Source organism: Polyodon spathula, chromosome 28 (genome assembly GCF_017654505.1).
Source record: "Polyodon spathula isolate WHYD16114869_AA chromosome 28, ASM1765450v1, whole genome shotgun sequence".
NCBI lineage: Eukaryota > Metazoa > Chordata > Actinopteri > Acipenseriformes > Polyodontidae > Polyodon > Polyodon spathula.
In genome coordinates this window covers 3,645,198-3,660,166 of record NC_054561.1, presented here as the reverse complement: position 1 = coordinate 3,660,166, position 14,969 = coordinate 3,645,198, and the positions used below count along the sequence as shown (strand labels likewise).

The 14,969-nt window shown below is 37.3% G+C and overlaps 1 protein-coding gene across 1 annotated transcript in view; it reads right to left on the bottom strand.

The window, feature by feature from the left end:
• Window positions 1-9,729: 9,729 nt before the first annotated feature.
• Window positions 9,730-14,969, bottom strand: part of ppp1r9ba (protein phosphatase 1, regulatory subunit 9Ba) — a 54,510-nt gene continuing 49,270 nt past the window's right edge. The window contains 1 exon segment of the mRNA XM_041231278.1: window positions 9,730-14,674. Within this exon segment, the coding sequence (XP_041087212.1) occupies window positions 14,603-14,674 (72 nt within the window). The 3' untranslated portion in view covers window positions 9,730-14,602.

Here is a 14,969-nt window from a genome sequence, read left to right as displayed (position 1 = left end):
TGGGTTGCTGGCAGTGTTGCTGCTGTCGCTGTATGGCTCCTGAATTAAAACAAAGCCCCACTTCGCTGTGGGCAGCACTGGCAGTCCAGTCTCAATTTAAAGAGCACAAGCATGCTGTATTGTTGAGTACAGTTACCACAGCTGATATGGTCCAATACAATATTGCTTGGACATTACAAAGTGTAGTCCGACTATAGCAGTTCTGTGCTCGATTTGAGCCAAGAATGGAAGAGTTGGCACAAGAAGAACAAATAGACAGAATGCTAGTTATGTCAGATGGGGCAGGAAAGGAAAGTTAGCTTTATGACGCTAAAGTAGCAGCCAGCAGATCAAAAAAGCGAGCATATGATGCAAAAGCTGCATATTACCAAGTGAAGCTTAGATCTCTGAAGAGAAGTCTGCAACACACTGATAGTTTATCCAAAAGGGGGAAAGCAGATCACTAATGTTCTAGTGGATTTATTTAGTACTGTGAAGGATAAGGCTAACTTGATATGCTTGCTCATTCTAAGAATTTACTGCTTACATTTGTTTGCAGAGACAGCTGCATTTTTCCTCTGAAATGACATGTACATCTGAAAACTTTATTCCATATATACGCTGCAATCAGGATCTTGTTTAATCTGATTTAGCAGATGATCCACCTGCGATTATTAACTTCAAGTATGCTGCAATCAAGATTGGAAGGTGTGCTAACTTTAGACCAATCAAGTAGACTGAACCTGCTTAATCCACTAGTTAGACACATCAAGTGGACTACATTTGGTAGGCTGCAATTGACCCTCAGTGTTCATACACATGCACTTATCATGCTATACACAAACTAAAACAGTGAAACAATAATAATGAATAATACAATAAACACAATGTATAATAAGTATATAATAAAAATACAACACAAAAGAAATCAGAAACCAGTGACACAGCCAAAGCTGCTTATTTTACTGTAAACCAATGTGATCCATTTGCGTTTCCTTCCATTTGTTGAAGAAGATATCCTTCTTCCTGGTGTTGATGGCTGAAGTGTAATGCTGGCTCCAGGGATTGACCTATTTTGCCTCCTTGACGCATCAGCACACACAACGGCTGCAATGCTGCGAGCTGGAGCTGCTTTGTGCCATGTAGGAGGAGCTGAACTGAGACCAAGGCCTCCTCTTCCATGCTGTACTACTGAAGGGTAGCCTTTGCATCTTCCACAGCTTCCTTTGTTGCCCACTTTCTTCCAGTTTTCAACACAGGTGCTGCCTCCCTCACACATACATTGCGTGACACTACAAATGTAATTTCCAATTGAACTTTGGCGCACTTCAACTCCTCGGTTAGAGCTGAGACTGGCAGCTACAGTATCCCTTTACCATAGAGTGCCACTCTGCTGAGGCAGTGTGGAACTCCTAACCATTTCCTGACATGTGAACTGATTAAACTTCCAGCTTCTCTACTGTTGTCCAGGAAACCTCATACACATGGCCACAGAAGACTTGGCAGTAGATCAAACTGAAAGCACCAGAGTTTAAGATTGCTCGGTAAATCGCTGCTGTCTTTGCTCTTCAACCCTTGCACTTTTTGATGTCTCACTTCTCCTACACGAACTGTGTATTTTAAGTCTCCATCATACCATCTCCCAAGACTTTTCACAGGCTTCTCAGACACTGATGGTATTGCCTCATCATGGGTAGTAAGTGTTATTTCCTAATTGCTTACGCCTCAAAAGTATAGAAAATGGTTATTATTCCCCACAAACTTTGTTGTTGTGACCAGGACAGTGATATTTCAAAATATCACTATTTCCAGTGGGAAAACGGGCAAATGTGTGTCTTTTTGTTCACATAAAGTCAGAAAAAAACAACATATGAATCCAAATTAGTATGTATTTATACTAAAGTAATACAAAAATGACTACAAGAGATTTAGAAGTGAGTAGTTTTTCGAGATTTACGATTATACTGTAAATACAAGCAAAGCATTCTCCTCCCACTACCCATTTTGATGTCCTAATAATTATTTCCATTGCCATGATAAAAGCCAGTGGAGAACTGGTGCATCCTGCCATTATTCCCATTTCTAGACATTGCCATGTAGTGCTGAATTCTGAAGTTGAAAAACAAGATTGCAAATCTCTGTAGTAGGCTTTCACTAACTGTTATTGTCCTCGGTACACTGAAGAAATCAAATTCTGCCCTTACAAGCTCATGTGGCACTGAACCATATGCATTAGTTAAATCCAGGAACGTCACATGGAGCTCCTTCCTCTCCTATTTAGCTGTTTAAATTTGCTGCCAGATCACACTAATGTGCTCTAAGCATCCTGGGAAACCTGGAATACTGGCTTTCTGTACTGAAGTGTCAATGAAGCAGTTCTTCAATAGGTAAGCTGACAATCTCTGAGCAACTGCTGAAGAAAATATTGACTTCCATGTTTAACAGGGAAATAGGGCGAAACTGACCAATACACATAGAATCTTTCTCTATGGGTATAAAGACCCCACCTGTTCGGCACCATGCTCTTGGTACAGCCTGTCTCTCCCATGCTACTTTAATCAATTTCCACAGGATTTGTAGAACACCAGGGGCAGTGAAATACACTGCATATTGAACAAATGTATATTGAACAAATATAACACTATTGTAATCAATTTTGTACTGAGGACAATGAGCACCACAGCAAAACAGGCATTTGTTTTAATGCAAATACTTCCAGGTTGTCCGAAAGACAACTCTGATTATTATCAATCATCTGTACTCAGTTCATTGATATGAAAAGCATGTGTTTTAAGGTGACATTTAACTGTAGCTGGATGGCAAGGGTAAAAAAAAAAAATTGGAGGTGAACAAAACCTCTCCTGTATTGTTGAATGTATTTTTTTTTCCACAGATGTCATTCATGCATCTGTTTCCTATGCATGATGCCGGTCATTTATAAATCAATTATAAAATTACATTTACCTTAAATAACTAGCCCCAAAGGCTCATCCTCACATTTTTTTTCTGTATTTTATTGCTTCCCATTGCAATAACACTCTTCCATTTGTAAATTATTACAGAGGCGGTGTCCTACAATCATGTTTATTAAAATAGGTAAAACAGTTATTGGGTATTTAAACTGACTGTACGGTAGGTAAACAAAATTATTCCATAAATCTAACACTTCCATTTGCTACATGTGTCTCAAATGTGCAGTTTTCAATACAATGCTACACCTGTGTTTTAATTTTAAAACATGATATCTGTTATATGAACGAATATAAACAAGGTCATTTTTACCACCAAATACATTTCAAGTAGTGTTTCTTTGATCCAAAGCTATGGAAATGGTATAAAAAACATAACTAAGAATATTTGGATATTACATTCACCCTCTGCTGCTCCGTGCCCTTGAACCAGGGGCAGCATCCCGATTAGCATTAAGCAATCCTGCAGTCATCTAGTTGGCTGCTGCCAGCTGTTCCCACAGCTTTGAATCTCGGCAATTGAAATGCAGCTAAACCCCTTTCCACCACTCAGTGGGTGGGAAATAGAAAAATAAGAGACATTCAAAAAGTCAGCCGGTTTTGAAAGCTTTCATCTATAATAAAAGGTTCCACATTGATCACAGAATTCATTTGGAAAGGCCTGCCCAAATGTTTCAGAAGTTTATTTTTTAAAGAGAAATGTCCACTGCAAGCAGCAGTTTCCATGAAAAGCACATTCCTTTTTTGTAGCCAAGCCACATTTGGACTGGAGGGGCCATCGTTCTCTGAGCAGGTGAGGGAGCAGTTCACTCACTATTCTGTTTTCTATTTTTTTCTGATGCAGAATGCATTAATTCACGAAAGACTAGTCAGAGACAATTAAACTTATTTCACTTCTGTCTATGAATAATAACTAAAAAGCACAGATGTTAACTATTAGAATTTCTAATGCAATTTTCTCGCATCCCCCTCCCCCTCCCCACTGTCAGTGAACACTTAAATTCAAAGTTCACCTTTAACTTTCTTCTGCTTATATTGTAAACTGTGTTTTTTTTTAAATGCTTTACCATGCTTTACTATTGTGCTTTATTGTAATACTTTTTCTTTGCTTTTATTGTGGTATACTTCATTGAGTTTAACAAGGGTCGACATGCACAGCAATAAAAACACATACACATTGCAATGTGATATTAGCTGTGATTTGAGCCACTGTGGCGCCTCTTTTCCTTATCAAAATAAGTTGCGCATGTCTTCATTCTTGATCTCTCATGACCTCACTTCCTGTGTTTTCCAGTGATGGTTTTCTGCAAACTATGCCATTCTAGGAACACCCAGGAGACTGACTTCAGGGACAAATTAGTCAATTCAGCCTCTGTGTTGAGGGACAAACTGGTTTTACAGGCGCCCAGTATCATGTCCCCTGTGAAGTGACAGTGATCCACTGCTTTCCCATAATTCTTGCTGAATACACTGTGTAACAAATGTTTTATTTTTTTTTTTTTCCTGGGTAATAAGTATTATTTCCTAATTGCTTATGCCTCAAAAGTATAGAAAATGGCTATTATTCCCCACAAACTTTGCTTTTGTGACCAGGATAGTGATATTTCAAAATATCACTATTTCCAATGGGAAAACAGGCAAATGTGTGTCTTTTTGTTCACATAAAGTCAGAAAAAAACAACATATGAATCCAAATTAACATGTATATATACTAAAGTAATACAAAAATGACTACAAAAGATTTAGAAGTGAGTAGATTTTCAAGATTTACGATTATACTGTATAACCCTGTTATACTAGGGGATATTCTGATTTGAATTAGCCATTCCAATTGTATTACAGTAATCCGTCACGTATCTGCCAATCACATAACTTTTTACATATCCTCTCTTACTCTGGTCCCACCGCAGTTGGATATGAGATGAATTATTATATTAGCTTGATTACACATTTCTAGGTTTCTTACCTATACATGGCTGCTAATTAATCTCACAGTAAAGCATGTGCATTAATGGACGATATGGCTGTTGTTGGCTGCTTTAATAGCAGTTTAGGACAGTTCAATATATATTTAACTTTGGGCACTTTGTGACTAGGGTCCACAGTGTAGTATTGCTTATCAAGATTAACTAAATACAAAAAAATAAAAGAACCAAAAGATAGTGAGCAGAGGACAAGTGATAAGGTTCCGGAAAAGATTTTAGAGCCTCAGTTGTCAGCCCTTAAAAAAAATCTTTATCAGGGTCCAAAACAGTCAAGGGTCGTGCATGTCACTAGCACTGTTTTCACACTCAAGCAAAATTAATCCAGGAGTTGTATCTGGCAGTCAAATCCATGAGAAGTTAATTTCAGATTTGATGCACTTTAGTTTCTGGAGTTGACTCAGCAGTTCTATTCTTTACTCTGCATGCACACGCAATCAAAAAAGTTGAATTCTTTTTTTCATGGGGCATAGTTTGCTTACACACACTAATACGGGTTAACTCGTAATTAATCCAGACTCAAAACTACCCCAGGAGGTGGATTAGTTAGTCTAGTTCTGAAAGAAGCATTAAGGTAAGTGTGTACAAAACAGTTCAGCTTCAGTGCGAACTTCACACACTCTAAAATCTCAGTGTGAAAATGAAATAAGTGATCAATTACAGCAAGCTGAAATTGCTATAGCGTTTAAGTCCATGCTATATTTCCTCAGACACATATCTATTTTTAATTGATGCATGGTCTATAATGCTGTGAGACCTGTTTATACTGATGTGTTTAAATACATACACATGGCCAATGAGTTATTTAAACGGTAACTGGTTCTCTTAAAGTATTTTGTAAAATGACATTCTCCTTAAATAATTGTCCCCAAAGGGTTATCCTCGCATTCTGTGTATGTATTTTATTGCTTTCTGCTCTGATACTGCACTTCCATCCGCATGTTATTGCGCAGGGGGGTTTCCTACAATCATGTTCAGTTCTCTACTAAAATGGGTAAAAACGATCTGTGAATATTTAAAGTAATTCCACAAATCTATCCTGTTTTGTCTCAAATGTGCAGTTTTGGAATAAATACGATAAACATGATATCTGGTACTACGTTAGCTTAGACAAGGTTGTCAGATGCCATACCTGTCTGGAAATCTATTACCCTCGCACTCCCTAGGTCACTGCATTGTTACTGGCTGAGTTCATGTTAGAGAAGCAGCTGGAACGGTTGGTTAATGTAAGGAAAGGAGCCGTTGAAGGATATGTAACACTATCTGAAAGCAGGGCTTGCAAACAGAGATTTCTGTTTTCTATTACAGTACTATGGGCCATATTAATTAACATTTTTTTCTTTGTTCAAAAAATAGGGGATAGCTAAATAAAAGAAATGCTTTGAAAATATGGCCCTATGTTTCAAAATAAAAATACATGTTTGCTGTAACGTTTTTCATTCAAAACTGTTCACTTGAAATCTGTGTAATGGAAGGGCAAAACAGGTCAAAATGAGGGAATTATTTTGTGAGCTGCAATCATTTTGAAGGGGCAATTTCACAGAACGGGAGAGTCACATTCAGAAAATAGAACGTCAACCTCCCTGGAAAGTCTTACGCTGTAGCTCTCATGTTTTCTCCACTGGCTCATAAGATTGAAATATTTTTTTGGTTTTGTTTTACCATATGTGACCTTACACCTTTAATTTGTCTCAGAGAGCACCCCGTTTCCACGCCAACATATGACCTCCAAATCCTGCGGTTTTGTTAGTCAGTTGCACTTTAATTTCCCTGAGGCGCTGGTGTTAATCGCTCGCCTGTTTGGCTCGTACAGGCTGGCAGTATGATATTATTATAATAGAACAGAGTGACGTGCTCAGAAAAATCCCACCCCTGTGCATCATGTTAAAACTAATTAGAGATGCAGCATAAATTAGCTTGTAAGTGTGAATAAGTTTTCTTTACAGCTGGGTGATAAATTTGCTCATGCATGTGTTAGCACGTGAGTGTAGCATGATGGTGCATGCGAATGTGAGAATGTGCTTGTTTTTCTATTTGTAAAGGGCATAAGGACCTTGATATAGTCCTTAATTTGACCCTACCTTTTATTGTGTCATTCCTGTGAAATTGTAAACAGGAAATCTACCCTTAATGACAGGCATTCTAAATGTACCTGTATCGGTGTTATTTTCTGGCATAAATATTGCTGCACTAAACAGGCCCAAGCTCTTTTTGACTTCAAATTAGGTCACACCCATCAGAATTTAATTTTTAGAATAAAACGTTAGTTCATCCACGACGATAAAACACTCAAAGGTAACATATGTAGCAATATTAAAAGAAGCTCAGTAAAATTATTTCAAATAATTACTAAATATGAGGGTACCATTACCTGAAATCACAATCTATCCTTCAGAATTTGGTACATGCACCAAAAGTATGAAATATGAACAGGGTTTAGGTTAGGCTTAAAGGAAGGGTTACGATTATCAATGGCCATCATAGTTTAACATATGCACCATAGCAAATTGTGCCACATATCAAATTCTGGTGTATGTACGTGTCAAGTTTGGGGACCTGTATAGAAACCGGACAGCTTACTGCATGCTATAACCAAACTTCTTTGACCAAAGATTCAACAGAATATGAAGACATTGGTAAAGACTCTTTACAAAAGAAAATGCAACTTCTTTGTACTTGAGATTGAGTGTTTGAAAGTGCCTCACAAGCATGGTAATGTTATTCTTTTTGTGTACCGTGTATGTATTGTTCATTTGTTACACAATTACCAGGCTTCCTTTCAGTTATTCAAAGTCTCTAAAGTTCCCAAAGTTCCCAAAGTCTCAGGAGTTCCCAAAGTTTTGTTCAAGGAAGGCTGCTTAACAGTTGATACATTGGGTGGTGGGCCGCATAATAAAATGAACCTGAAATTAAAGACCAATATCTGCAATAAATATAACATACCTTTATACAGACTGTAGATCTCTTTTTGCGTCTCAAGACGTTAAGGTAAGACCTCTGTGTGGAAACTGAGCGTATTTCAAAAGCGCTTTTCCAAGTCGACTGCAGTTCCCCTCCATTCGTGCTGAAAGCTGCCTTGCCGCTTTCATGGAATCACAATAATATACTCTTACTTCTATATCTCCTGCTTTAATTAAGGCTATGCAAATTTTCCAGACAGTAACATAAATTAAGAAAGATAAAAACAACCAACTAATTAAAAGATAAAGGACAATTGCTCTGGAGTCAATGCCAGTTGTGGAGGCTTTTAATGCTATTGTGAACCGAAAATTTGTTTTGGTCTATGATGACATTTTAAAATATGTAATTCGTTGAATTAAACAGTTTCAAACAGGGTTGGAATAAAGACCAAGAGTAGAAGGGCCAACTTTGGCCACTTTGGATTAGCCACTCTGGTTATTAAACCTTCCTTGAGAAGTGTTACTACGGTGGCTGCCAAAACCAGCTATAAAAATGGCGAAATATGACGCTGTGCTTGCCATGATAAAACGCTAGACGGCGTTATCTGATTACAAACTGGTTTGTCAGATTAATACTGAAATACTGTGTTTCACCAGCAGGTGTCACATGCTGAAGCTGGTAAATACCAAACGTGCTCATTTTTATACTGTACTGTATGATTGCAGTAACAGCGTAAATATGCTGAAGCCTACAGTATATCAAAAAGTTGCATTGCTTTTTCTGAAGAGGTGTATGAATATACATTAAAATGACCACTGCCAGCAACTGAACAACCAAGCTCCAAACAGAGCAATATTACAGTGATAAGTCTTGCCTGATCATTTTAATATTATGTCCACACTACCTAAATAATGATCAACATGCACTGAAACCGGACTGAAACCATAATCACATTTCCATAACGTGGTGATTGCATAGTATTGTGAATAGTAACAGATTAAAATCCCCCCTCCCCTTTCCTGGCTGTGTTTTCTTGCAAATGATTCGACTCTGGAGTATAAAAGCATTTTACACATCTTTATGAAAAATCAATACACAAATTCTAGTATTCAATGACTAATTTACCGGTAATAGTGAACAGGGCTTATAAATTGTGCTTTTTCTAGTCTTAAATGTCTTTCTTCATCTAAGAGTTACAAATCAAGGGGATAAAAGCAGAATAAAATGTTTAGAAAAGCATGCATTATTGAAAATGGATTGCCGGAAACAGCGAGGACTTTTATACTAAGTGTTTGTGGCTACAGAGTGTTTTCTTGTAGGCTGTCACTTTTCAAAAGCAGCTTCCATGTGAAATATCATAATTCTGTAAAGATCAGTTTATTCCTTTGATTTAAAGGATATTGGTTTTTAGATCTGCTTTAATAAACTGAATAGATCTCCTGACATGTGTTATGTAAAGCTCAATTGTCCCACAACCAGTCATACATTCATACCCTCTTACTCGTCCACCTGGGGATTGTGAGAAGTGTTCACCTTATACATGTGGATCAACATCATTTGTTACAAAAGCACATGGAATGAACACAGGTAATTAAATCCACATGAATTAACAAGGCTGAACTGAAAACGAATTACTTCAGAACTGAAGTAGGTCTGATCAGGATGAGATATCCATGCGTTATTTCTGTGACACAGTCGGAATTCATTATGAATTTGCAGCCACTGTAAATATATAAATATAATTGATTTGGACCCTTTTAATTCTTAATATTTTGACATTCTTCCAGTTGGTGGAGCTGAATGTTATGCAAAAATGTAATACAAAATTGCAATTACAACACTTTGACACGGTGGCACTATTAAAAGTGTAGGTAAATAAAAACAATGTTAAAGCCATATTTTAACCATGTTTGAAACACACCCCTATTTATTAATAATGACTGTAAATAATCCATTATGACATGTCATGTATCAATTTTCTAACGTAAAAAAAATCATAACAGTGGTCCTGTTATATTAAATAATAATGTTTTGTTTTTTTTCAAATATAACAGGAGCAAAACTAAAATGGGAAAGAAACCAGAATGCACACATTTACTGATCTGATATCAACACATGGCATGTACAGTACAAACCTGCATTCTGCAAGAGATCATTTTCACTTTGTTACAAGCAAAACCAACCAATATGGCATTTAACCAAATAGCTCAACAATAATGACATGCCCATTCAAAAAGCTGTATAGTATAATTGTTAGAAGAAAGTTAGCTTTTATTCTAGTCTATTACATCATTGAGATCCCTACTCTTAATAATCAGCTTTGTTTTTGTACATTACAAGCATGGGGTCCATATATTATATAATTTGGGAATTAGGAAATCAATTATTAATATGTACTGTATGTATGCTCTTAATTAGAAGAACATCATCATAGCCAGCACCTAGTTAAATATTTTTATGACATGTTTTTAGAAGTACTGAAGCCAGTGACACTTTTCAATATTACAGAAGTAACTATTAGTATCAATGATTGGTCTCCCACATTGTTAAAAGCTTGTAAAGTGGGAAAAGATAAATACTATACAGCAATGAGCTGGTTCTGAAGGTATGGCGATTATGTAGATGAGTCCCTTCACCAAGACCCAACGTGCTTTTTTGTGCTAGATCAGTCTTAGATGCCAAGGTTCTAGTTCCGGATCCTACCAGACTGATCTAGACGGAACAACTGCAGTCCATTCCCAGTAATTTTCTAGAGACATTCCAAAGTCTAATTCTGGGTTCATTCCTTTAAGATCAAGTGTTTGTCCACAGGGTCAACCTAGTGTTTAACGGAATGCACGAAGGTGACCTTCCCAAGGTTGGAAGAGCTGCTTTGACAAGCAACCGTCTTTCATGTAGCCATCTTGCATGTGACATGAAAATGTTCTAGAGAATGACGTGGAGAACAGCGGATGCATTCAATATTATACAAAACAAAGGTTTGAGAAACATGTCATATAGAAAACACACAAGGATTTACAAACAGGCCACTGTTTTGGGGGGGTCAAGTCAAGCGGGCGTAAAGGGCATTTTCCCAAACTCACACCCAGTGCGTGACGGATAAATGATATGCCCCTCTTGGCCAGTAAGCCGACAAAGTCAATCCAACACAACTCCAGTTTGCTCCAGTTGTCCTACAGGAGTGATTGCTTGCTTGTGTAGTCCAGATGTAAAAGTCTCATTCGCACACAGAAAGAAAATGAACACACAGAACTGGATGACATCATTAAAATGTTCTTTTGTTCAGTAAAGCGGGTCTGTTTGAACGACATTAAATAAGAAAAGCTAGCGGACATTTACTCTAATAGTATATTGGTTGGCAAGAAAGCATTTACAAAGCCAGCAGAAAAAGTAACAGACAAAATGACAGTAAAAAGGGTATAACTTGCACAAAAACATCTTTTTAAAACGGATATAAGTAGCTTTCAGGTTTCTGGTATCAGATGGAGATTTAAGTCTGGTCATTGCCTGTCTGATATTTAAAAAGAAAGTGACAGATATACATTTCTAAACTGAATGTTTTTTGGGCTTAGAAATTGAAAGAAATAATCAATAAGGAACCCATTTTAAACTGCAGGTACCGTTTTATTCCAGATATGTAATTTAGCAAAATGACCATTCATAAGGAATAAACAACAATCACAATTTAAAAAACAAATATTAAACAACTTTCTACCATCTACATTTTCCCAATATTTCATTTCTTCTCTGTTTAATATCCTTTTACGTGTTCTGTATAATTCTCTATTGCTATCTCTTCTTACACCACTATTTGACATGCTCACCAACTATTACAGCAAAATCTGCTTCTGAAAAGACAACTCGCAGCCTAACTGCTGAAGCGAGGAAGCATATCGGTGTTGCGCATGCTTCAGTGCACAATCCGACCCCTCGGAGATTCAGTGCAACACTATTGTGCTTCCCCACCTCCCTTCAGAAACTCAGAAGCAGCTTTATCTAGAAGAGTCAGTAAGCCTGGTCAATAACAATCCAAACAGAAACAGCATAGAGAATGATACACGATACAAATAATATTATATTAAACAAAAACAATTAGGAATATTTCTCGTTTAGTAACTTTACTGGGTCCATTTCTTAGAACATATGCTAATGGTAGTTTGTACAGAGTTGGAGTCAATTTTGATCTAAACAGAATGGAGCAGTGGTATTAAGAGGGAGCTGTAGATCTCTACACTGTTAAGATCATTAACTGTGACTCCACTATCATACGAAGCAAACCTAACACTTTGAAAGGATCTGGACACTAAAGAACCAGAGAAGTTTCTTTCCAAATACTGCATACAGGCATGGTTTAAAGCAAACGTTTACTATTCCTCATTTCACTGTGAACTTCTCTGTTTATTGCTGAACACTTTTTGAGGGATGTATTGGGTTGCCTTTTTAAGCAGGGTTTTGAAATGACAGATGTTTCTGGCTCTCAATCCAATTTGGCTATCTTATGAGAATTGAGCTGGAAATAATTTGTTAAAACTGTCGGTTTAAAAAAAAACGAAAAACAAATAAAAACATTTAAAACTACAGTTTTGTAATGTGGATGATCCAGAGATGATTAAAAACCTGAGCCCCATGAGGAGAGTTGCCTAGCAACATATACTGAAATTTAAATACAAGCTTGCTATCTCTTCAGAAAGTACCAGCACATTTTATTATAGGAATCCACAAACATTGACTAAGTCACAGTGACATTTTTTCACTGATCCCTGATTGGCTGAGCTGACATAGGCAATATCTCAGGGAACGAAAGGGCATCAGCAGGTAATTCCACATACAGGGCTTGTGGATATTTGTAATGTGCTAGTTCTATCCTTGTGTGTTACTAACAGTTTGTTAACAATTATAGTTTCTGCACTCTTAACAAACCAGTATGCATAGGGAGAACAGTATATATAAAAGCTTTATATAGATAGAGACAGGGCATGAGGATAGAGGTGAGGGTGGGGCCTTGACACTGGAACATATACAGGGCGGAGCTTGGCTGAGTGTATGCCGCGCCTCTAAAACCTTTTATGGGTATAGAGAGGCGTGTGCAATATTTAAAGCCTGCCTCTCTTGCTAGGACCAAATTCATTAACTGGCCAGATTCTTACAAACATATACACATACTGCCATGGCGAACAGGTCATTAACCTGTGGTTCAACTCACAGGCATATATGATTATTAAAAAACATGACTAGTTCACTTCAGGAGAACTCAATAGCAGAGCTCAGAAAACTTTGCTTGGTATAATATACCGACCATATATGCTTAACACAAAACATGACTCACGACATCGGAAAATAAACATTACAAAAGGATTTTCAATGTCTCGCGGCGTCTGAACCTTTAAATATAATACAGAAATAGAGGCCCAAAGCAAGGGGGGACTAGCCCTACTTAGTTTAAATAGGGTACCTTCGGCAAGAGGGACAATTTGTCCATGGAACCTTAATAAGGGGTGCGCAACCTTACCAAGTGCTAAAACCCTGCTGAGGACAACAAAACACTTGCTTTATACCTGAAGTCCTGTTATAGACTCACACTTCACTCAAAACTGACATTTTCTGGTATGCAAAATCATTAAGATGAAAAGAACTGGTGCGTATTCCAACACGTGCAAAACCTATTTAGATGTACACAGCATTTCCCCTTTTATGCAGCAATCATTGAAAGCTGGATAAAAAAGATAAAACTCTCACTGCTGGGCGTCAGTGACGAAATGAATCATTTAAGGTTAACAATTAAGGGTAGGATGCTTTTTTTAAATTTTATTTAGTGAGAAGCACAAAAATAATTCTTGGCTGGTTAACTTCACATGCTACATGATAAAGTTGAATATCAATGGTTGTAATCTTTACAGCGAGTTTATTGTTTTATCTGTTCTAGATTCTTATTCTTCCTGTTAAAGTGGGATTTTGAAACGACTTCTGTTTGTTGAGTTTAATGAAATTCAATGCGAGGCACTGTGGCTCTGTGGCACTAAGGACTGTTTCCCAGTTTTGGCTGAAAATGTCAACATTGCTTTTGAAAGTCAGAAACACGAAAGGACATTAGTCAACTGGACTAAAAACATTTTCTTCAGATTTTAACAGTGGAGTTTTTAAAGTGATGGCTAATCTGATAATTTGAACAAGGTTCTCCCAACTGCTGTTACAGGCAGTCTCTGTACCCTGCCTTGTCTTTCTTTTATATGAAATATATAAAATATAAAATCATGATGGTCCCACAATGCATCAGAGCACTTCTGAACGGCAACACTTAATACATCATAGTGAAAACAATTACCACACACTTAGTCCAGAGGGTTTCTAAATTATATATATTAGGATCCATTTTCACAACTGTAATGGTTAAATAGGCAAAGCCCATTAATTCAAATTAAAACTATTTGTTCTGATGCACAATATTGGTTAAGGAAGTTGCAACTTCATATAAAGTGACTTAGTATTCGTGGCAGTACTGCTAGCATAGCTTTCGTCACATAGACCCAGTGCTCCCTAGCATCAGCAGAAGTAAAAGCCCACAACAGCACTATGAGCATGGCAGCTGAAAGACAAAGCAAGGGGAAAGAGTGCCCGATTGTCAATCTCAGGACTGCAATGGGGAAAAGGGACTTCAGGTATAAAGTGATTCCTAGAAACCCTGGGTGTAGCACTTAACAAAAGTCCTTTATCTTTTTTTTTTTTTTTTTTTTTTTTTTTTTAACTTTTTTTTATAGCCCTGTGCTAAAAGCCCTATTTTTCTTCTTCTGGTTTTGAGGCGTTGGATCCCTTCAGCGATTCCAGTTTGGCTTCTAGATCTGTAATCTGTGAAGAGATGGAAAGAGAAAGCCAAAGGTGACCAAGATACAGAGGCAAAAGTGACTGGAACTTCAAACAAGTTAAAACTCCTCCAGGGTAATATTTGCACGTCCTGAATAAACACAAAAAGGGGACAACCAAAATGATTCTTAGAACATTAAAAAGGGGGGGGGGGGGGGGGGGGCACAGTAATAACGTTAATAAAGATAAGGTAAGATAAGGGATTTTCAGAAATTGATGTTGTAATGTGTTTCCAGAAGGGGGCGACATTGTCGTTTTGACAGCTTCTGCATCTTGCTCC